At 52.4% G+C, this 22,756-nt stretch overlaps 1 protein-coding gene across 1 annotated transcript in view; it reads right to left on the bottom strand.

Annotated features, from left to right (window-relative positions):
- The window catches only part of Dys (Dystrophin), a 75,804-nt gene that overhangs the window by 10,074 nt on the left and 42,974 nt on the right, over positions 1-22,756 (bottom strand). The window contains 4 exon segments of the mRNA XM_029113238.1: positions 117-322; positions 545-697; positions 878-990; positions 1,197-1,372. Coding sequence (XP_028969071.1) covers positions 117-322; positions 545-697; positions 878-990; positions 1,197-1,372 — 648 coding nt within the window.

The raw sequence follows: 22,756 nt of genomic DNA, 5'->3' as shown, positions 1-22,756 counted from the left end.
ATCACTCGTTCCAGACTTCGCAGATCCGGCTCAGGGAGTAGCTCTCATCAACTCTGAAACTCGGCTCATGCGACGAACTCCCATGGAGTTTCCGTCTATCAGAATATAGAACTCACATTGAGCACGTCGTCGAGGCGCTTGTGCCTCTGGTCGGTGTGGGCGACGAGGATGTCCCACTTTTCGGTCAGCTTTGTCACATCTCTCCGGATAGACCTCACGAGTTCTCGCTTGTCTTCATCCGCGTTCCCTCCGGGGGCCAGACCATTAGGACCGGTGGGACCGCCTACACGAGCTCCTCCGTTGCTGGCTCGTCGCTCGAACTCTGAAATGTGGGATAGGCCGTGGTTCCTCAAACAAACTCCTGGAACCTGGGGAAATTCGCCTGGAGACAGGGACGTCCCCCCAAGACTTCAATTCTCGAAAGATCCCGGCCTACAATTCCTGATCCATCTATTGGCCGCCTCTCTCAAATGAATATTTCCCCTCAATCTCGCTACGAGGAATCGGGTGAGCAGAGAACTCCTCGAAGAAACGTTGGACCTACGTTCTGGCGGTGTCATCTCTGAATTTCCTTCCCTTTGCAAGAAATTCCTCCCTGCCAACAAAGCGCTCTCGACGATCGGTCGCTTATCGTCCAACTGCACTCGGAAATTTCGGTGGTCGTCTTGTTGACGCATGATGGTCGCCACATCGCCGCCTGGAAACGGAATGAGTTAAGCTCCAGCTCCGACGGTTCCCATTTATTGGAATGGAAGTGGTATCTCGATCTCGATAGTCATCAAGCGATGCCCAAAATCTATACGAGCCTCGTAGTAGGGCTTGGATACGATCTGTCGGCGTGGAACCGATGAATTATTCACGTCTACATGTCACTTACCGATCTGAGGCTGGGCACCGAGCTCCGTTTCTTTCTTGACCACCCACTCGACAAGTTCTCTTAGCGAGAGCATAAGTTGCTGCCAATGGTCGGCCCCGCTTTCCAAACGCGTCCTGGGAAGGCCAAGAGGAAATTGGTTCCGATCACCCCGCATTGAATATCGCTCTCTGCATTCGGGTTCCGCCACACTCGAACGATCCAGCGTGTATCTTGTATATTTTTCGGAGCTCATGAGCTTGTGTATCGAAATGATTCTCGAATCAGGCGCATAGGTTATTGAATCGATTACATCACGATCAAGGGGGAGCATGTGTCTTACCGCAGAGAAACAATCCTCAGTCGGAGGTTATCCCATCGCGCGTTCATTTCATCGACTCTCGCTTTGATGTGCAGAGCTTCTTCGGATGGGGCATGGACCCCATGGATGAGGCTTTGACTTCGATCGCTTATGGTCAAGTGGAGGTCTCGTTGAGTATCGATTTCTCGTTGCAACTCCTGTAAGTTGAAATGTCACTCATTAATCCTTCAAGCTCGATGATCGGTATCGATAGTTTTCCATTTCATTCAGCATTCAGATACCTATGTGTATTCCTTCGTTCGTCATTCCTTCGTTCATAAAATCGATATCTTCTTGAAAATGACCGATTAGGTAATAGAGACCATTTGTGGTCGCCATCTCATAAACTCATAATGTGCTCTCTGCTCCGATGTGATTGATAAAGCCGGCATCAATTGCACCATCAGCAGGGGTATCCATCAGAACACGACGTTCATTACGATGAACATTCAGAGACTAATCAAGTTTACATAATCATTATAACTCGAGGAGATAGCGTCCCCGCCGGGAGAAGTCAACGAGCCGCGGAGCTGGAACCAGGAGACTTTTTTTTGGGATGGCTTCGAAAGAAGTTTCGGCTCGCAGACGGAGAATGGATTCGCCGGCGCGCGCGGTGTTCGGAGGGTTAAGTTGAGCGACATCGTTCAGCTAATTCGTCTACATTCTAGGGAGAGCATCAATTACTGCAATCGACTGTTAGGGTAATTCGTCTGTGAGAATTCAATCTGGAGAGAGTCCCGATCGATGACAGTCAATGCTTCAGGAGGCCGTCGACAAAGTGAGGAGCTTCACGATGAAATGCACGGCCCGCCCCGCAGCAAATTCAAAAGCGCCTAAAGGTCGGTGTAGGGCGGTACGTTTGAAAAGCGTCGACACGTTATCGGGCGAAATGGTGTGAGCGAAACTTGAGCACACTACGTCGGTACTAAGCCTTCCGGTGTGCTGAGGAGAAATGTTTCTGAGCGATAAGAGGAAGACATTTGAATATTGCGAAAAGCTTATGGGCAGTCTGTCGCTGAGTTCTTCCGAGAGAGTATTGTGGGCTCCACGCATTGCAGAGCTCCGAAGAACGTCCGATGCTCCCACCGCCGGGCTTCGTTTGGAGCGGGCGGATCCCAGATACGAGTTCGACGCTGCCTGGCTTCCTCGGAAAGGTACCGCCTGAGGGTCATGGGAATATGGCGCCATTCGAGAGGCATTAAAAAATACGGAACACCTCCTCGCCCATATCGAGGCCCACATTGCGCCTGGTTCTGTTACTCCGCTCGCACAGTCCCGCAGTCGGGATGGAAATTCTCCGACAGCCGGTGAGCAACTCGCTCCACTTGTCAGTAGATAAATATTCTCTCATCTCCGAATCTTGTGAGCCGTCAGCGGAATGAACGCTTCGATTGGTTTCGAGCCAGTGAATAAAGTGAGGCGTGTAATAATAACGAGGTGTCGCAGGGTAATCCCACTCGGGACTGGACGTGGTTGCTATGGAGAAGCTCGCTCCTTGTATGACATAAGTTGATAGAAAATCGGTGATTCCCGATCACCGGGCAGCCGCCCCAGCGGACTGAAGCAGACAGATGTCAAGATCAGAAAAACGAATGAATGATTAGATGCGAAAGACATGGCCCACTCGAGGGCCCGGACATCTCCATCACAATGAGCAGAGCCACCAACAAGCAAGCGCTTCTACGTCTTGACCATCCGACAGAAGAGTCTCCGGATCGACTTCTCCGTCGACGAGATCGCCGCTCGCCTGCGCCCCGCTAGGTGAGCTCGATCACCGGCGATTCGCTTGCTTCGTTCTGCAGTGGGCTTTTCTTTAATAATTATCCCCTCAGAATCGAGAGACGGGTGAAACAAGTTCAGCTGCGACGGCTGTCGCACCGATAGCCTCCAGTGAAGTCGGCAGCTCGGCGGGAAACTGAGGTAGCATGATCGGATTGTGAGTTCTATATGGGGCGATGCGGAACCTCGGGCGATTTTCGTTGGAGAGCCCATGGGTTTCCCCGTCCCGCTCCGTGCACTGGGAGGAACGCCGAATTTTCCACGGAACCCCGAGCGTAAATTATTCCGTGGCGTCATGGGTCATCGAGGGTGTTCATAAGCAGGAACACCTACAACTTCTTGACCAGAGAGATGAACGAGACAACAGAACCTTCATCCGTCGGACGCTTGGTGAAGGGCTCATACTACGGCAGTTCGGTGAGAACGAACAATGATTGCGAGACGAGAGCGATTGCGCTCAGGCGGGAGATGAATTTCCATCAATTTCAATCAGACAGGAGACACCCTGAATTCGGCTGACAATGAGTCCGGGGAACAGATTCGCGGTTGCATGGCGTGTAAGGTGCCCGTGTTTTTAAGGAAAAACAGACGAGACAGAGAGCGGAACCGAAGCGGACTGCTCCGACTTCCAGTATTGCGCTGCGCAATTCAGAGGAAATACACTTTCCGAAAACCTTCGATTCCGAATATGGCTGCTAATGAAGTTTTTCTTTTGGCCACATTCGTGAGTCGAACGAAGTCGCACCGATATGTTCGGAACCGACATCGTGATTCAAAGGCTCGGACTTGAAAATTGGACTTCACGGAAAAACGATTTTTGTGCCGACGATTGTTTGACGTTCCAGTCGTCGTTGTATCCGCTCGCTATGGTTAGCGAACGGTAAAGTTCCAGCGTTTCCTGCCCACCACCACGGTGCGATTATTTGCGCGAAACCTTTTTTCATGTATTTTCCTCGACTTCGACGCTTTTTCGGGGGGTAAACAAGAAAAGATGACGAAAGAGAGAGTCGTCGGCCCGAAAAGCCGTTCTCTCGATGCGAATGCCGCTATGTATTTCAATCCCGCGGCAGTCTGGTCTGCTACAGAGAAGCCCCACCACGGGCCCTAGAGCAGAGGCCGAGCAGACTTGTGGGCTCATGACGCTCATCGTTGGTGTGGCCTTGCTGGCAAAGAACATCGCTGGATCCCAGTGACCACAGTCGACGAGATACAGCAATGAGACTTACACACGACGACGGATCAGTCGGCACTTCTTGTCGCTCCTTATGTCAAGAACATGAGAACGAACTTTCGAGAACTGGCGTCACGGGGACATGAATCAGCTCGTCCACTACGAGCGACGGCTCACATCGCACGGAGTGAAAGTTCTTCCCCGCTTCCGGCTTGAGATTCCCGGAAAATTGCGGGCAGACCCTGTGTGGAGCGAATCTGGATGGCGATCGCGGACGAAATCCGCACGACCCGATTCTGATTCCGCTCAGCGACTGACGGATCAAAAAGTCCAGATCAATCGTTCAGACGACATTCATGTATGCATGCCGTCAACCAGATGAATTATCGAACCACACTAGCCTCGGAGCGCAAGCGTATCGATTCCGGAATCAGGGGACTAGGCGCATTCCTTCGAGAAAGTAGGCTTCCGGCGCCTCTTCACTGCAAACGCTATCTCGCCGTCGCCGTCAGGAGCTGACGTCAGCTCAGACCACCGGGACGCGTCAACGGTGAGTTACGGGTTGCATCGTTCGTTCATCCGTTCTTGCCAGCGCTATCAATTCAGTCGGGAGCTCTCATTCATTCGTCGCTCGTTCCATCAGTCGAATGTCGAATTTCTACGTACCTACTAATTACTGTAAGGAGACAGAGCGTACAGAATTTCATGGGAGTACGTGGCGTGATCAAATGGAGACTCGCTCCATGGTCGGCAGACGTTCCGGTATGAGACTCGAAGGACTCAGGAGAGGAGAACTCATTGGAAAAAAACTCAACAATGATCGATTCCTGGAGAGAGGAAACTTTCCCACCGATAGTCGCTGGGAGCCAATGCACATCCCATGCAACCAAGCCTCAGAAGATCTATATGGAGCGAATTCATTCACGGAGACAATTTCTGAGAGGAAATCGTTCGAATAGAGGAACCGGCTGGAAGGGAATGAGAAACGGATTTCGGCAGTCACCAGGGTAGGCTTCAATCCAGATGTTGGCGAAAGCCCTGCGAACTTCATGATGTCCGAGTGCGTCTGAGTGTGCCCAACTCTTTTTACAACAGTCACCGGAGTTCACCCCGATATTATACTCCCAGTCAACGCCAGATCATCCGCGGCTAGCCCGATATGCAATTTACCGACCCAAATTTTCTACTCTAATTCGAGTGGAATGGCAATTCATTGATCGGTCGATCCGATGAGAATCGGAACTCCCTTGATGGTTGGCAGATTTCGCATTTCCTTGCGTTTCCGCATTTTCGGATCGACCGCCTCGCACTGGACGATGCCTACCCAATTTGGAGTGGTCGGTAGCCGCAGCGAATGAGGAGAGGCCGCGGTTTCCGAGTGCGTTCGTGTGGCTCAGACATGTGTGCGTGAGCGCCGGAGCATAAATCTCCGTTAAGAAGGATTCCGTGCATTCAAGATAGTCGCATTTCTCGAGTCCACAGACAAATCGACCGGACAGTCAATGTAAAATAAGCACTCGTGAAATATTACGATCACAAATTATACAGAGCCGGGTGGGGAAATTCCGCTAAGCCAGAGTCAAGTGGAGTGGAGAAGGACTCCATTCAACGCATAGCGAACGCGGGAGATCTATTGTGTTTGTCGGAATGCTTCGACTTCTGAACATTGCTCATTGCGTTTCTTGCTTCTCCCCATGTGGTCCGTCTCAATCCGTATCGGAAATACGATCCTTATTAGCTCCTACTCCTTGGCGGAGGGTCGGAGTTTCAATGCCTAGTTCCGAGACGAATCGAAAGTGGAGCGGAATCAGAATGATTCCGAAACTGAGTTTCTGGCTCTTAGGGAGCATATATGATGCCACGTCATTGAACGGAAAGATGGAAGCTCCTGAGTAGAACTTATTATTCATGATAGCTTCCGCCGATCTGTTGGGCGAAGTATAAGCAGAATGGGGCCTACACCCCTTTCAAACTTTTGAGCGAGTCTGTATCGACAGCCGCCTACGCAGGCGGAATAAATAGATAGATGAGCGACCAAGCGGTCCTGCCGATCCCGCTAATTGTCGCATGGGACCGGTGTAGCGCTGACAAGCGGTATGAAGTAAACAAGCTCCACGCGGGATACTTCTGCCAATCTTAGGAATAGATGGACCGACTGGCTGCGGAGCCTGATTATAGCTTGTTAGTTTTGTCTCATCACAATGACGTCTCGTCCAGACGGAAAGATTACCTCCTCTTCTCTCCCCTCTCCGTCCGAAACTCATTCGAGCCGTATCCAGCGGCTTCCAACCCGCAGCGTAGACCTAGTCTAGCGTTTCCCAACGAGTACGCAACGCCAGCGAGTGATTCGCAGTGCGGCTCACGTCTTGAGCGATATGCACCGGAGAAATTAAATTACAGACTCATTCATATAGCTTCATGAATCAGAACCCCCGAGACGACATGATATTATGAACTTGAATCGAGAGACAGGATCGAGCTGTAAATGCCCGAACGAATTCCATTCCAGCGGTCGATTCTCTCATTCGGAGCTTCGAGCGCGTGCTCCCCGCTGTCAGCCGTCCGGCTGGCTGATTGTTTCAGGGGAAGCTTCACGGAACGCCTTCGACGCGCAGCACGCGACTGTCGTAGGACCGAATTCACTAATTAGAGAATTTGAGAGATCCCTTCGCGCCTTCCCGGGCGTCTATGCATAAATGGTCGAATGAATAAAATACAGGTTGTTCGAAGTGATGGATGCATCGTATTTGCATAAATTTCTCTTTGAGCCGACGACGGCAATCATGCATCTCCAAGGTTCCGCCTCACAGAGCAGGGTCTCTCGACAAGTGTTGATCTCATTTCTCGCTAAATTTCACCGAAAATTGAAAGCCGCAGCGGTATTGCTTTGGAAGACTGCATTTCCGCTCCACAAGAAAATCGATCGGGATCGGGATGCCTGAGGGGCATGCAAGGGGCGCAATCAGCAGGGATCGATGACACTTGAGAACTCTGCAGGTTGGAGGTCGCGAATCGGAACCGCTCGACAGAGGCCAGGCTCCGGACTTTGAATGAGCTGTGTCCTCCAGCTCGCGTCTTGCGAAAGCGACGTATCAGGCGCGTCAGCAGTCGAGAGATTAAACCGAAATTCCTCGAAATGATACTCCTGTGGATATCGTTTCCAGTACATTGATCCTTGAGTGACTTTCGGATGTCTATGCGCGTGAGCCCTATCGTCGTAATGGCTACTGCCGAAAATACGAGGGAAGGCTCATTAGGCCGCTCCGGACAGCGACTAAGGAGCTTATGTCGAATCCAAGCTTCCTCTCTTCCGGTAATAGGATTCCTCTCTGTCAAGGAACACAAATACGAGATAGGCTGTTTCATTGTCAGAGTATGCTTCACGGAGTAGGTACTCCATCGTCCTTCGGTGCACACTTTTCCCTCCTGTACGATTCGTTCCCTGAAGAGTGAAAACTGAATACCCTCGACCCATCGACGACCAGAATCGATTACATCTTCAATTCTCGTCAGCTCGCTCCTGAGCGGGGCATATCGCCGTCGCCCGGCCGGTGCTTACGGTGTTGCTCGCCGGTAGGTGTAGAATGATTTTCCACGCGATCGTTCCCAACACGGAGTCCACCGCGCTAGGCTATCAGCAGCGCAATCGACTCATTCAGGTACGGAGCATGGCCCGCACAGACGCCATAAATCGTGGATAAGATAACGGGGTGAGATCTCGTGAGAGAGCCTACATCCACACTTCCGCAGCTAGCTGAAAAAGCATTCGGCTCTCACGGCTAGGAATGCGTAAAAAGGACAGAAAATTCACGTTGAGAAGATCCGCCCAGAGGCTGACGGACATGCCGAAGGCTCCGGAAGTACTCGCGGAAAAATATCTCCCTGCATCTCTCGACGAGTGCACCACAAATCACAACATCCACAACAGCTGCGTCAATGGTGGTGCCTTTCGTCTGCTCTTCCAGGCGAACAAAGTGAGAAATTGAAGCAAGACTCAATGTCCCGGTGCTCAGGGCGCCGGAATGAATTTGGTGCAACGAGGCAGTTGGACGGACGACAGCGCAAGCGTCCGCCGAGAGACATCGCCTTCGCTGGATTTCTCTGATCATCCTCGAGGTAGCTGTCCGGAAACCCGACTGCCTTCTGGACTCGGAGCAAAGCTATATCTCGGAGATTCGACTCTGGCTTCCAGACTGTTTCGTATTTCAGTATCTCCTGGAGGATGGTGCTAGAGAATTCCTCCGAAATTCTGCTTGAGTCAGCTTCCCCGTCATGTTGACCGCTGATACAACACTCGCGATGCAGATTTACTCAGCCTGAGCTGTTTCTCGTGGCATAATTCATCAATGCCACTACGGATCTGCGGATTTACGCGACGTCCATGACGATTCTACTCAGAAATCGACTTCGGTGGCTCCCATATCTTCCGTCGGATGTCCGTGTTCGATGCTGGTGCCGCCATTCCGCATCCTATTACTTTGTGATGACCTCGCGTTCGCAAACTTTCGAGTCAACGTTTTTGACGTGCGTGACGCGGGACGACGGTTTCATATCCATCCTCTCCGAAGACACATCAAATGCTATGGATTTCAGGCTCTGTACGTTCAGTAGATTCGAAACAGACTGCGGTAATTGATTTAGATCCGGACGCCCATCGACCGGATGGTTCGGGTTCGTTCATTTTTAGGCGAATCGTTGTGGAGCTTCGCTAATCAGAGCACTGCCAATGTTGGACGACCGCGATTTCTCCGCGTCGTAAAAGGTCGGCCCTCCGAAAATGGAGCGTTGACTGTGCTCGAATCCTCGACCAATCGACCGTGCCTCTTAGATAGCTCTCGCGATAGATTGCAGATGAATTCACTTATTCACGCAAGGCAGTTTCGCATCCTTCCGGAGTCTCGATCGACGTGCCACGTTCTAAAGGGGTTCGACCATGTACCGCGGAAAGCTTCGCGAATCTCCTGGTTACCCGAATCACGTGAGCGTTCGTCAGAAGCTCTGCCAACGCTGCGAGGATAGGCTCCGACGTCAGTCGGTCTCGGAATTCGACTGACAAAAAAATGTATGCTTCAAAAAAGCATCAACACATTCCTGGCCGCTTCGGCATTCACACCTCCGGGAGCAAACAAAGGATTCTCACAGCCACGTCTCATCGCCGGAGAACAATCTATCGAGTAAAAAGTTGAAGCGAGTAAAACACGTTCTGACGAATGACCGGATGAATGAATGAATGCTTCATATACGCTCAAGATGCGGCACCGCTATCTCATTTCGGTGCTGCTGCCTGCCTCAAGTTCGGAAGAAGGAGAAAACAGCCGAATTGCCGACAGTCTCCCGCTGCTTTACAACGGGAGATTCCTCCGGATCGTAAGTGATTCGCCGTTTTTGGTTTTTTACTCCGTCAGATCTCTAAGATCCTAAGGACAACCTGTGCGGATGAGACCGATCCATGACGCCGAGCAAAGAAGCTTCCAGCGTGCACAGACGTGAATATGCCGGCGATGTGACCTTGTAGCGCGATGCTTCGATTTAGTTCGTTTGAAGTTTGCTATACACTCCGCTGTTCGGTTGATCCATGTCGCATGATTCCGGTCGGCGGGAGGAGAACTTTCCCGCTTATTCTAATATTGGAATCGCTCTGCTGCGGGACCGTGGGATGCATACGTCGGGCGTCGCCCTGGGTGACTTTAGAATAAACGGATTTAGTGGTAAACATCCAACATTGAAACACGCATGCCTAGGGAGCCGCGCGGTGTGACTCTCACTAGAGGGAAACTCGCCCTCAGAAAAAAAAGCAACGTTTGCGGCGAGACGCTTTGAAAATACAAATGACGTATCCTAAAACGCTCCTCCAAATCATGCATGAGGAGGTTCATATGACTTCGGGACCGGGGAACGAAGTCAAGGCTCGGAAGCTCGTCTTTTCCGCGAGATAGATGCCGCTCGTGTGAGTCGGTTGTTCGGCTCCTGAAGCTCACCTCGTCAAAATGAAGGCAACGCTCCAGAAAAAGATTCGAAAATATTCGACGCCCCTAAGTGGAAGGAGATTTCTCTTGGTACATCAAAGCTCTCGCGTGGGATTGCGTCCCGCATGTGAGAACTGATTCCCCGTTTGCTTTTCGCGAGCGAGACGATACAGAATTTGGACACACTGAACCTCGAAAACTTCGCGTGAAGACATGATCGCTGACTAATCTCAGGTGCTCTTATCGGGACCATATGAAATGAGATCTGATTTTCCTTCTCCCGCAGTCAGAGCGATCAGAGAAGCGTTGTTACGTTACCGCTCCGGTGACCACCAAGGACGGCCCACTTGTCGCTAATTCCATGGCGGAGCATCATTTCCGCAGATTATCATCCCGACAAAAGAGGTAAAAGAACTACAGCGGGTCAGCATGCTTATTTTGACTCAGTAATCGATGTCAGCATCGGAATATCGTATGTCCCTCATTGTCAGACTAATGACCAGTGGCCCTATTGATTACAGATGTTAATGGATAGCCTTAAGGTCGCCAGATTCGGTTTCCAGGGCCACAGAACTCTGCAGCTCAGTCTTCGAGTTGGGCCTCTTGAAATGCATGCGGTGAGGCATGATGGTGCGACTCGCAGTATACGACCGCAAGTCTAAATACGGTCACGAACAGATTTATACGCGGTGATAATAAAATTTGACTCGAACGCCCAGGAGCGCAGAGGAATCATTCTGACAGAGAGAAATGAGTATTAAAACGTCGTTCCCGTGCAAGGCTCTCAGGGCGAGCTGCTCGCGGCGTCCGGACAGAAGCCTCCTGACGAAGGCCGTCGGAATCATCAACCAGAAGACGCTCGGACGTTGTCGTCCATCCGACTGTTGTCAGTGTGTTAGCTCCATCGGACGGAGCTTAGAAAAGCGAATCGTTGTGGCAGGATACAAAGCATCAGATCAGACGAACGACTCGGATGAAGTAGATGGTCGTGTCCGCGGATGATTCTGGCCGCTGGAGACGGGTACGCAAATCCGCTAAGGTCTGACACGGGGCCCGCCTTGGCGTTCTTCGACAAAAATTCACCGATGGAAATTCTGGGGAAACCATCGGGAGGAGAGCCCGTGGGAAATTCGAATCCCCCGCCTCGAAGGAGCGCATCAGTCGTTATGATTCCGGATGCAGTCCGGTCAACGGCATGGCCATGATATCTCTAGAGCCCTGCAAGGGCTAAGCCGATGTCCGACCCGTCATGGAAGAATGTCGGAACGAATAATCGGAAAGCCATTTTTCAAATCGTCAGCTCGATCTGATTCCATCTCGATTTCGGATGCATAGCCTGGCACTGGGGTTGCATCGATTTTCCTACGAGCGATTGTAAGAAGGGATCGTCCACGGCGATAGGTCGATCACTTCTGTAGACAATCGATCATCATTTAGCGACATGATGCACCGAGACAGGTCTCTCTAAACTCTGAACGCATCCGAGGAACGATCGTGGGCTCCCGGATATCATCGAGGCAATGTAGACTTCATCAAGAACAATTATGGTCGCTTAGCGAGCCATCCGACGATGTTGACATGGAAGACTACGGCGTTCCCGCGCTATGAACTCGGGAGTCAATATTGGAGACCGTGTCTCTGCTGAGCTAACCGCCGCGCGATCCTCCTGCTGCTCGCCTCGATAATTTGAGGCGATAGATCTCTCGCGTGATAAGTTTTCATGCGAATCAGCTCCTACGGGGAAGTCGTACGCTCGGGAGGGAAGCCAGCTCTACTGGAACGGGCGGAATGTCGACCACCGGATTCTCTCGTAGTGCCGCGCTACGCTCGTTCTTGAGGGCATCGGCTAGCGCAGCGGCGAGAGTTGTGTCCTTCGATAGGTATCGGAGTAAATCTCATACAAACAGATGATAACATCGTTCGCCGGTGATCAATATCGCGCTTACAATCAGACGCTCTGCTGGTCTCGAGCAACAATCCTAGACCACACCGCCGGATCCTCAGTGGCGTTCGAGCCAGAATCCTTATTTCGCTCCAGATACGAACTTACGAGAAATGAGTTCGACCCGAGCTAGGGAGCGTGGTCAAGACGTTGCGACGTCCTGAAGGAACTCCGAGGTTAGCTCTTGGTAAAATCAATGACAGGTCGCGGAGTTTTGTCACACCTATGCGCTGTCTTTCTGATCTCGATACCGCGCGCGGCCCTCCGGGCCGTTTCGGGAACGTTTCTGATATGCCTTTACGTATTCTTGCGAACGTCCGATTGGCGTTTAACAGAAAATCCGATGCGTTCGAATGATTCCCTCGGAATTCAGTCCCGGTATTCGATTGCCTGTCCATGGATCTCAGGCGATGTATGTGCGAATCGATGGAGAAGCTCTCTGATCCATCTGGTGGCAGAAGAGCTATCTAGTCAGTGGGTGAGCGAGCCAGCGCGCGAGTGAACAGCTGAACACGAAGCACAAATATCCGCAGGCAAACGTCTTTCTCCAATGTAAACAACGCACATGAATAGAGTCGCTGAGCTCCGGACGCAACTCACCAGCTCGCTGGCGGCCTAAGCAAGCAGCCAACCAACCAACCAACCGGTCGGTCCGTCTGCCAAACAGAGACACAGACGAGTTTGGATAGAGAGATCATTCGCCGCCTTGGTGGAGTTTCTGCCCCACAAAGCGATCGCGAATCCATTCAGTGATCAAAGCAGGAGCAGTAAGACACGTGTGGCCGGCACGCACCGACGTCTGGTAGGGTGATATCATGCTCCGTTCCGGTCCGATTCAGACGCATCAGACGTAGTGGAATTACCTCATCCGAATCTCTCTCGCGACGCTCTTCCTCGAGCTTGAAGTGAAATCAGCTCTGACAATAATTAGATGATGGCCATCGGAGCGATGAGCACTCAGCGACTCTTGAACTTCGATCGGCTGCGTAGAGAATTCTTTTAGTCGACTGAGGGTTGACTCCTCGATCGATATCGTGAATTCATTTCATCTACGGCTCCCCCTTCAGGAAAACGCGAATTACGAATCCTTCAGCAGGGATTCCACAGAACAGTAACATATTTCCGCACAAAGTGCTCTCGAAGGACGACCATTTCAATGCATGAGACTCTACAGTCTATGCGATACTTGAGGGATTGGAGAGTCTTTGTGAGCGAAAACCTCTAGCCGCAAACGTTCCGAAGGCCTTTTTTCCGTACGGAACACAGGACAGGGTCTGGAGGCTGGACCGACTGAATCTGGCACTTCATAGATATTCAAGAATATCCAAGCATTCATATCATTTCATGTTTGTTTATGCGGAGCCTGATGATACAGCCTTCTCCGAGGATGGCGCGTGTGTCTTGCTCAACCATGTCTCCTCATATGTTGCAATCGGGGATTGCAACGGATTCTGGCTTTAGAAAGCGTAGCACTGACTGAAAACAGCGGCTTTTTCGACCTCTGCTCGGAACCAGTTTGAGCTCAGTTCGGGATCTGAGAATCCGAAGTTCGATCCGCAATTCTATTGAGTTTAGCTGATTGTGGAGCGGAAAATCACACGCAGCTGAGCTTCTTCGCATCTCATTGTGTTCGACGTACTTCCGTACCTGCCAATCGGGACTTGTTTGGGAAAAAACTCTTCCTCGGGATGCTCCCAGTGCGAGCAACGCTATCATACCACTGTAACAACCAATGTTGGCGGCCGCAGTAGCGGCCATGTACCCCTCCGAACGAAAACTTTCGTTTCCTCCTTTCTTTTTGATGGCTTCCACGTGGGGGTTTGTAGGGACGAGCGTGTGCCTTCAGGAAAATATATTTTTTCGCTCGAGCAACAGCATAAAGCAAGAAATAAAAGACTCACGCACACTACGATGCGGTCGGGCACGTATCACGACGGAGCTGGATACGAAAATGTTCGCGTTTAAATACACTTGGGAGCACTGTGCGAGTGCTTCAAATTCTTAAGAGCAGACGCGTGGAGCACCTCGCGTTCAGATCCTTCGCTCCGCAGTTTCCTCCAACATCGACATCGGTCGAGAGTTGGTGTTAATTTCGACTGTCCATCATCATCAGGGCTCCCGCGGTGACCGCCCGCGTTCTGCCATTCGCTCGGTACCGGATCGCGGGCCGTATACGGCTGGCCGACTCTTCTGCCCGCATCAAGAGGACAGTTCTAGGTCAGTTGTCTCTGTCGCGTCTGACGACGACGACGGCGACAACGCCGTTGCTGTTGTCAACACCGACTCCCTCCGCGGCGTCCGGAAGCTACTCGCAACGGAGAACGAAGTACCGCTCGGGCAAGGCATTCTCAAGACAGCTGTGAAGTCGTCTCTTCTGATAACGGGCTGACCCTCCCGGAGAGTCGCCGCGTTGTTCGTCTCTTCGATCGGATTCTCGAGCTCCGGTCGCAACACGGAGAAGAGCGAGACGTCAGCGGGAACTCGACAGCGAAGCTCTCACGAGACAGACAGCCAATCAACAAACGAAATCAAAACACTTGAGATGCTTCGGATTCCAACCACCGTCTTCCCCCTTTCATTTTTGATTACAGCACTGTCATTGTCTTACTGAAGCACTTGGCCGTTGAAATTGCCGAGAAAGCTCCTCCACAAACTCAAGAGCAGAAACTCTCCTCCAGAGGGATTCGGATCGCGTCTTGTTATCAAGGGATATCCCCAATCGCTACGAGGTCGTACGATATCGAATGGGGCGAGACTCCTGGAGCATTGCGTGGCAATGCGAGGACAGGGTGCGTTGTAAGGCGACTTCACGAGCGGGATCGTCAGAGGTAGCGTCTCTCTTTAGGACGAACATTCGAGACGCCCACTGATTCATCGTCGGCCGTTTCACGCACGAGTCCGATGAGCGAGAGTGAGTGACAAATTGTCGACGTCGAGACGAGAAGCGGCCCAGCGATATCCACGTCCCATGAATTTAGATGCGGCCTCTTGCTCGCTTGCCTGCCCTGATCGCTACCAGTCTTTCCGTGTTTCTCTCCCTCCCGGGAGGAAAACACATGTGCGCACTCAACACCCACAACACGGTCTACCATGTTTTCGGAGCGGAGAATCGTCGTCCAGGCTACAGGCCGATGCACCGGCCACCCGGGAGCACTGTAGATGACAATGAGGCTATAAAATACTTCCACTCAATAATGACAATAGTCGATCTGGGATCAGGGACAGCCGACGATAGCAGGAGCGAGCTGCTTTCGGAGGACGATGGCGCCCGAAATCCAGCTGAGAGACACCGCCACGGAGGTATCGCAGAGAACGCGATCGCGATTATGAATGTGGATCGAGTCGATCTGCGTGTAGCTAACGTCAATCCAGTCTGCAGCCCATTGAATACAATTTTCCTCGCGCAGCAATTTCACTCGCGGGAGATCATGCGATTCTGGCGATGGTTTTCCTCATGTCGCCGTCAGTGCAACGCCGGAAGCTCAGTGAGGAAACCCATGGGTCGAACTTTCCTCGAGAATCGCAGAAAGGAATCAGAATAGACGAATGGGTTGGCTCCTCGAGGAATCTAGCTTTTCGTTCAGCGAATAGGACAGGCTGTCTCAGGTGACAGGAGTCTGGGGGAAATTCTCCGGGCGAGCACTCCTTTCCCAGAGCCTGCGCAGCTGCCAGTCTCCACGCCCACCTCCTTGACTAGTTTTCTAGCCCCCCAACTTTCGCAGTATCTTATCTTATCGCCGCGTTCTATATCGTCATCATGTGTCACCGAGCCATGAAAGCTCGAAACACTCTCGCGAGAGGCGAATGGCGGCTCCCGAAAGCATTGAGGACGGGACGCCCTCCTCCAACGCTCAATGAGCGGGAGCCTTCTTTTTCTATAGACGGATAGACGACGAAAATTCGGTTCAAATTAAATTTCTCAGGAAGGGGAGAACTCCCGGAAGATTGTTCAAATCGTCCGAAGAATAACACTCACTCAGAGAAGACAAGAGCCCTACACCTGTGATTAGTAGTCCGACACGAATCCTTGAGGTTACCAGATAACCGAGTGGAGTGTGCGGGGATTGAGTGGGTTAAGCACCCCTCCACCAGGTTTGGAGATGAAGCCCTTCGTTCGTTGGTCTCCGGGATGGAGTAAGCAAAAGGAAGTTTACCTTTTCTATTGAATCGAGAATCCGTGTGAGACCCAAGATAAAGCTAAACAACTTAGTGCGCCATGCACTGGTTTTCCTCACCGGCAGAGGCTCTCGTCGAGAAACGGCCGCACCGTCGTTCACTTGCACTGACCAGGCGTCGGCCATCGGTGAGGCTAGGCCTGGCTCCGATTCTGGATGTGAGCTCCCGCTTGAAGGACCGACCGGTTCAGCGGAGCCGATCGACCGCAGGACAGAGACGACATTCTCCAACGAAGCAGACATCACAACCCGTTGAGGGGAATGACGCGAAAGACAGGGACCCGAAGCAGCTAGGGCGGCGGGACTTACTTTGCTCAAGAGTTGGGAGCTGTGTGGCGTTATCTCAATTTTTGGGATCTCCTTCTCGAGCGAGTCGAGTTCACTGAAATCGACAAGATGTCCCGTCGGGGTGACAACTCTCCCGTCGGGACTCGTCGAAGCCTGCTGGGCCCCTTGGTGTCGCCGGTGGTTTTTCCGACGTTTTTCAGCTTCTCGCACGTTTAGCTGGTCCAATTGACCGCGCACTTTTTCCAAGGCGTCGTTCGATAGCGTGGAGCAACGACTTTCATTCCATTCTTCGGAATCATCCCACCACGAAGGTAAACTATACACAGAGCATGTTGACAGGGGACTCGATGAACGGGGCGAAACGAACGCACTGTAGGGGGGTTGTAGCAACGGCGACCCACACGACGACGGTGACCGGGCCTGGGGGGGGCAAGCAGGGCTCGAGCACTTGCTCATCACACTGTGAGTTTCGAACTCGGCACTGATGAGATTCCCGAGATCGACAGCTTCCTGATCGGAACCGGTGTTCGCCGAAGGCGAAAGGAGAAAAATAGAAGTATCATCGTCGGCAGCATTGGGGGACCCAAGGCTGGAGAGTTGTTCTCCGAGGAGGCTCAACTGAACTAGGGCAGTGCTGTCGTTGGAGTCGGAAGCGTTGCGAACGATCGCGTCAACTTCATCGCCCTCGGAGACGGAAAGCTCCGAAGTTCGACGCGACCGTGTGCTTCCGCATTGAGAATCTTCGGTGTCCGAGATCGGCAGCGACGAGGAATCAACCGACGTTCGCTTCTCGAATGAGGGCAGTGCTTGAGAGCGGCGATTTTGTTTGTTGACTTTCGAGTAAAGCGGTTCGTAAACGGCCGAGCGCTCACTTGCCGGTGGAGACGGAGGTTTCCGGTGGCGTAACAAGGGACTTGATTTACTGGACGTGGACTCTCCGGCGAAGAGGATCCTCGCGTAAGTTGGGTCGTCATCGCTGTCTGGGCTCCTGGGCTCGATCGGGGATGCTATCGTAGGGGAGGGGCTTCCGATTCGAACGAACTGGGCTCTCATAGGAGGGGTCCGGTTAGTTTCGATTACGAGCACTTTGCGCGGGCCGCCCTGACTGGCGTCATTCGAATTCTTGGGCATGGATTTCTCGGAACTGCAAGTTCTAGCTTTTTTCCCCTCTGCAGGCGCGAGCCTGGTCGCGCACGGCGACCGAGCCGACGATTCGAGCGATAGGCGGCCCCGCTCGTCGCTGAGGAACTGCAAACATTGACTTTCGATCTCGTCGCACTCCAACGAAAGTGGCGGAGGCGAAAAGTAGAGCAGCTCGCGCGAAGCCCGTTGCAGTAACGCTTCACGCCGTTTCTCTCCATCGGGAGTGATGGCAATCACCGTTTCGCTGAACTGCACCGACCTCGAAGGAGAGGAACAACTCGCTGGCGGAACTTGAGCAGCTGGAGGATCGGCTCTCTTCCTTGGCATCACTACCAGCCGATCTTCCCCCCACCTCCTCCAGGAGCAGCGACGACGGCGGCGGCGGCACGACTATCTCTCCCGAAGTCGATCATGATGTCAACGACGATGGCGACGATGGGGGAGAAGCACGTCGACACTGTAATCCGTCAGTAGTTGCACAGTTCCTCCATGTTGTCATTGTGTTGTCAAGCCGCTACTACCTATGGCACTAGATCAGATGGACAGCGATGTCTTGTTACAACAACTGGCAGTCAGCTCAATTGTGCGCCAATCGCTCTTTCTGGTGAGTGTTGCGGCTGCAGCGAACGGAGAGAGGGCCGCTGCGAACGTCCTCTCTTCTTCTGGCGGAGCGATCGCCGCCGTTGTCGTCGTCGCCACCGCCAATGTTATTTCAACTCGCCGCGCGACGGATTCTGCCGGTTACCCCGGTGAAAACGGAGACGGTAGAACGTCGGTCGTGTTCTTCGTGAATTTGTTCACAGTAATCACCGCTGTCACGCCTAAACTCCGATAATATTTCGGACCCGTCGACCCGATCCGATTCTCATCCGCTGGAAATCCCGCGTTGGAAAAAATTCGATTCAGGAGATTTTTTCCGTCACTTATCCGACTGACGGTCGCCCTGGCCAGCAGGTGTGGCCCTCCCGATTCGGAACAATGGATATGTTACGATTTACGATTCCACCGTTGAGACTGATCAACTCGCAGAAGACACTTTGTCGCCAAGTTTCTTCTCTTGTTTATCGAAGCCCGCAGATCGACCGCAGTATCGGACCCCGTTTGGACGTGAGGATCATCGGGAGCGTCGTTCGTATTCAGTACTTAGAACATTGCCAAGCCCGGGAGCTTCGCGATCGGACCGTTCTCCTCGATGCGCGGAGCTTGACCGTGCGCCGAATCGAGCGTGTGTAGCAACTTTCCCCGGAAAACGAGACCGAGATCGACGGAATAGTCCGGCAGGACTCCATACTCGTCACAGCTTTGTCCCCGCAGAGCCTTTGGATAAGGAAAAAGATAACACGAACGAGCCTTGAGCCGTTGGGAAGTCCGCTCGTAGCATCTGCTTTCTACATTTGCTCTGTTCTCATCACTACGGTCGTTTCTTCTCAAAGTCTTCTGGCGTACTCCTGTCCGTGTGATGGAGTCTCCCTTTTTTCCTCCGAACGAGATTGAGTGTTTCTACCGACGCGTTGGCCGAGCGCCGTTCACCTGAACGAAATCCCGTTTTCGCTCAGAAACTCACTCTGTTCCTTTGCCGCGCTGGCCGCTACCGCGCTCGGAGCGGCGGCCGACGAGAAAATTGGAGGTCGGAAAATCCTCCGAGCGTTGTCAATCAAGCAGCTGATGCGGAGGTGATGCGGATCGGCAGCATCGGGGCGAAGGCACATTGCCGATTTCCAAGGAGCTGGATCAGCGCTCCTAAGGACTGCTGTCGGGAATTCGGGCCGACATGATCGGTTATGCTCTCGATTAGCTAGAGCTCCGCAGTCAGACCTTCCGTTCTTCATTCAGCTGACAATAAGACCCAAGGAATTATTTGCAGGGCGTTTGTAGCGGCGCTGTATCCAATCGTACATATTTCTTTATCACGATTTTCCATCAGCATCTCTCCGATCGCTTTGTTTCGATTTCACGGCCTATTCAGCGTTTTTGAACCGAACTCGGAAATTTCGATCGAGGGTCACAGAGCTCCCTCCGTCCCTTGAATGGCAGCTTCTAGTGAATGATTGGAGCTTCGTATGGGCGACCATTGGGTGCGGGGATCCTTAGTCGGTCGAGGATCGAAAGGGCGACTACCTGCTTGTTTGAATCACAAGAAAGGCATCAACACAAACGACAATAGGCAATCCCGCAAACGGGTGACGTAAATCATCAACAAGAGCGAAAATAGGATTGAACGCTCTTTGTTTGCCGAGTTGGGAGCGAGCGAAGCGAGAAAAAAAACACGAGTCGAATCCATTCTGGCTAGTGACGTCTCCCCTGCCAATACTCGCGCGGATTCTGATCATCTTCCACTCCGTTCCGAGAATGTAGGAAGCGAATACATTCAAGCCTCCCCTTCGCCCCCCCCCGGCGGACGGAATCGTGGGGTCTTGCTTCCGTCGGAAAAGGTCCAAATATGAGGTATGCGGGTTATTTCCGATTTTCGAGGGAGCCATTTTGGTTTTCCCGACGGCGAGAGCGAAAATTACGTCCGAGCTCAAACTTATCGAACTTTTCCGACTTACGAGATTCCATTTCACAGAACACTGACCGTTTTTCCTTCCTTCTCTGGCTAATGAGGGCCCAGAGCGTCGGTTCTCCGGCTTGCACTCGTCAAGGAAGACAGATAATTTACCTCACTCCTTTGAGGAGATTCCTCTTATCGGCATGATCTATCATAATTATTCTCTTCCATTCGCAAAAGCAGTCAGCGGACTTCCCTATCCTCGCGGGTTACGGATCAAGACCCGTGAAGGTAGAGCGGTGCTCTCGAAAAAGTCGCATTTGTCTGCGTGTCTGGGATGTAAGCATGACGAGCATTAGTCGGAATTGGCCCTGGACATCTCCTCGTTCTGACCGGTCTCTACCAACTGGGCAGAAGACCTATTCCATGTGAGCTGGGCAATGCCGAGACACGGATGTCGAATACAGTCCTATCATTACATACATATGTATGCTCGTCGAACTCGGAACACCTCAAGTCCCGCGTCCACCTTTCTGTGCTGTACCTATTCCTGCATCATGAAGCTCGGATATTTCGAGAGTTGCGGACACGGACTCATCAAAGTTCCAGCGGGAATCTTGGTCTGGAATGGGTATTTATGACCATCTTGGAATTGTCTTTCATAAGCGAGATCTCTTACAGATGTTGTATCCGGTTGAATTTCGGGTTCTCGTCGCGCTCTCAGGGCCACGACCTCGTCGGTGGGAGCCGCAGGAACTCGGGGAGTCAAGCGCGCCCTCCGGAATCCATACCAATGACCACCACCAAAGGCGCCTGCTATCCACAGGATTACGGTCTCGGGATCATCTGATGCGAAATGCTACCGAACGGGGTGCTGAGTGACAGGTAGGTAGTACCCGTCCGGCCGACTGCGTGTATCCGAAAGAAGGAAAAAGACAGTGACCGCACGAATTTCTATTTGTGGCCGAGCTTCCTTGTTCCCTCGAATTCCATCGAGCCCCTCACGTAGATGGACCAAGTTGCAGAGCTTCACCCGGAAGTGACCCGACAAAGTGAGCAGTCAGAAATGTTTGAGACAGATGTATGTATTCAAAGTGCGCACAAGTGGGCTCTTCGAAATCGTGTCTCGCGGTCGGTTCTCCATGAGCACGAGAGCACGAGGAACCGGAAGAGGTCTTCTTTTTCCCGCAAGTGCCCGATTCGCAGAGTAAACTCGTTATCGTCCCGCGGAACGCAGAGCGTCGGCATTGTCATTGCTCCGTCATCCGGCTTTTCGCTACGGAAGGGAAGTCTGGCGCGTAGAGACCAAGAAGCGATCGTAGTTCTCCGTGGATCGCTTCATCCACCGGCGAGGAACGCTGATGCTTCATTTCTCGGCGCTGGTGATCACATCGACGCTTGTCTTGCTCATCTCAATCAGTCGAGTATCGGACTCAGCGGGGTGGGCGCGAGTTTGGCGTTTCTGCCCACGCACGCCCGCACGTATACATAGATACTACATATTTCAAGCAATGACAGGTCAGCGACAAGCGAGCGTTGAATAACGAGAGCCATAAGAAAACCCACCGTCTCATAGACTCTGTTTCGCCGCCGACGGACATTCACCGTCCTTGTTGTCTTCGAACCGATTTCTCAGATCAACAATGCCCCTGCGATGAGCTTCGTGTCTTGTGTCTCTCACAATGTTAACCTGATTCGTCACCCAAGTGCGACTTTTGCTGAAAACTACTTCGTGGAAAATCGATGAACGAGGAGCGCAAATTCCGCACGGACCGAACGCTCAGACAATGAGTCCTCGTTCAGATCGCGATGGGCTTTACCGAGCGCGCCGCTCGCAATCGCGCCCGGGAAGCCTAATTCGTGCGTCATGGCAGTATCTGTGATGCGACATATCTCTCTCGTCGTTCCTCTCTGAATTCACTTCCGTCGGTTCCTTCCGGAAACGGCAAAGTGCGGATCCCGTCACCGACCGGCGATGTCGGTTCTATCTCTCTAACAAATCTAGCCGCAGAGCGGGCGGCTGCCGCCTAACCGATTGCATTAACCCAAAGCGGCAATACGGCTGCGAAACTTTTCCACCTTGTATATGTATCCCTTCGCTTGCCCTGCTTTTCCGCTTTGGGTCGAGAGGGAACGAGGCCGAACTTCACGTCCCAGTCTGAACGTCTCCCCGGGACACGATGGAAAGGTTTGACGATAGGTCGACGAATAAGGATCTCGAATTCCCTCGTATATGTATTTCTCTATGCCTTCGTCGCTACCGGCGAATGCGCTTCCCCGTGGTCCATGGAGCTTGTCTAGGGTTCTATGCCACATCCATCTCGTCCCCGGAACGATTCGCCACCATTTCAACGTATCCAGCGCGCCCCGAAAGTGAACGCTTCAAATAAAGAACCGCCGGGTTGCGAATTCGTGAGCCAAAGAGCGACTTTACCTCGATAATAGGTTGCTGTCCTTGGGTTCCCCCCTCCCCCCCCCGCTGAAGTTTCGACATATTTCGGGCCGAGTGAGTCCTGACAATCCAAACCCTCTCGGACACAGATCGATCACTCGCCATTGTCAACAGCTCTAAACACCGCCGGATGACGTG

Source organism: Galendromus occidentalis, unplaced genomic scaffold, assembly GCF_000255335.2.
Source record: "Galendromus occidentalis unplaced genomic scaffold, Mocc_1.1 scf7180000076440, whole genome shotgun sequence".
Taxonomy (NCBI): domain Eukaryota; kingdom Metazoa; phylum Arthropoda; class Arachnida; order Mesostigmata; family Phytoseiidae; genus Galendromus; species Galendromus occidentalis.
The sequence above is the reverse complement of the archived record's forward strand: the minus strand, read 5'-3'. Positions and strand labels throughout refer to the sequence as shown.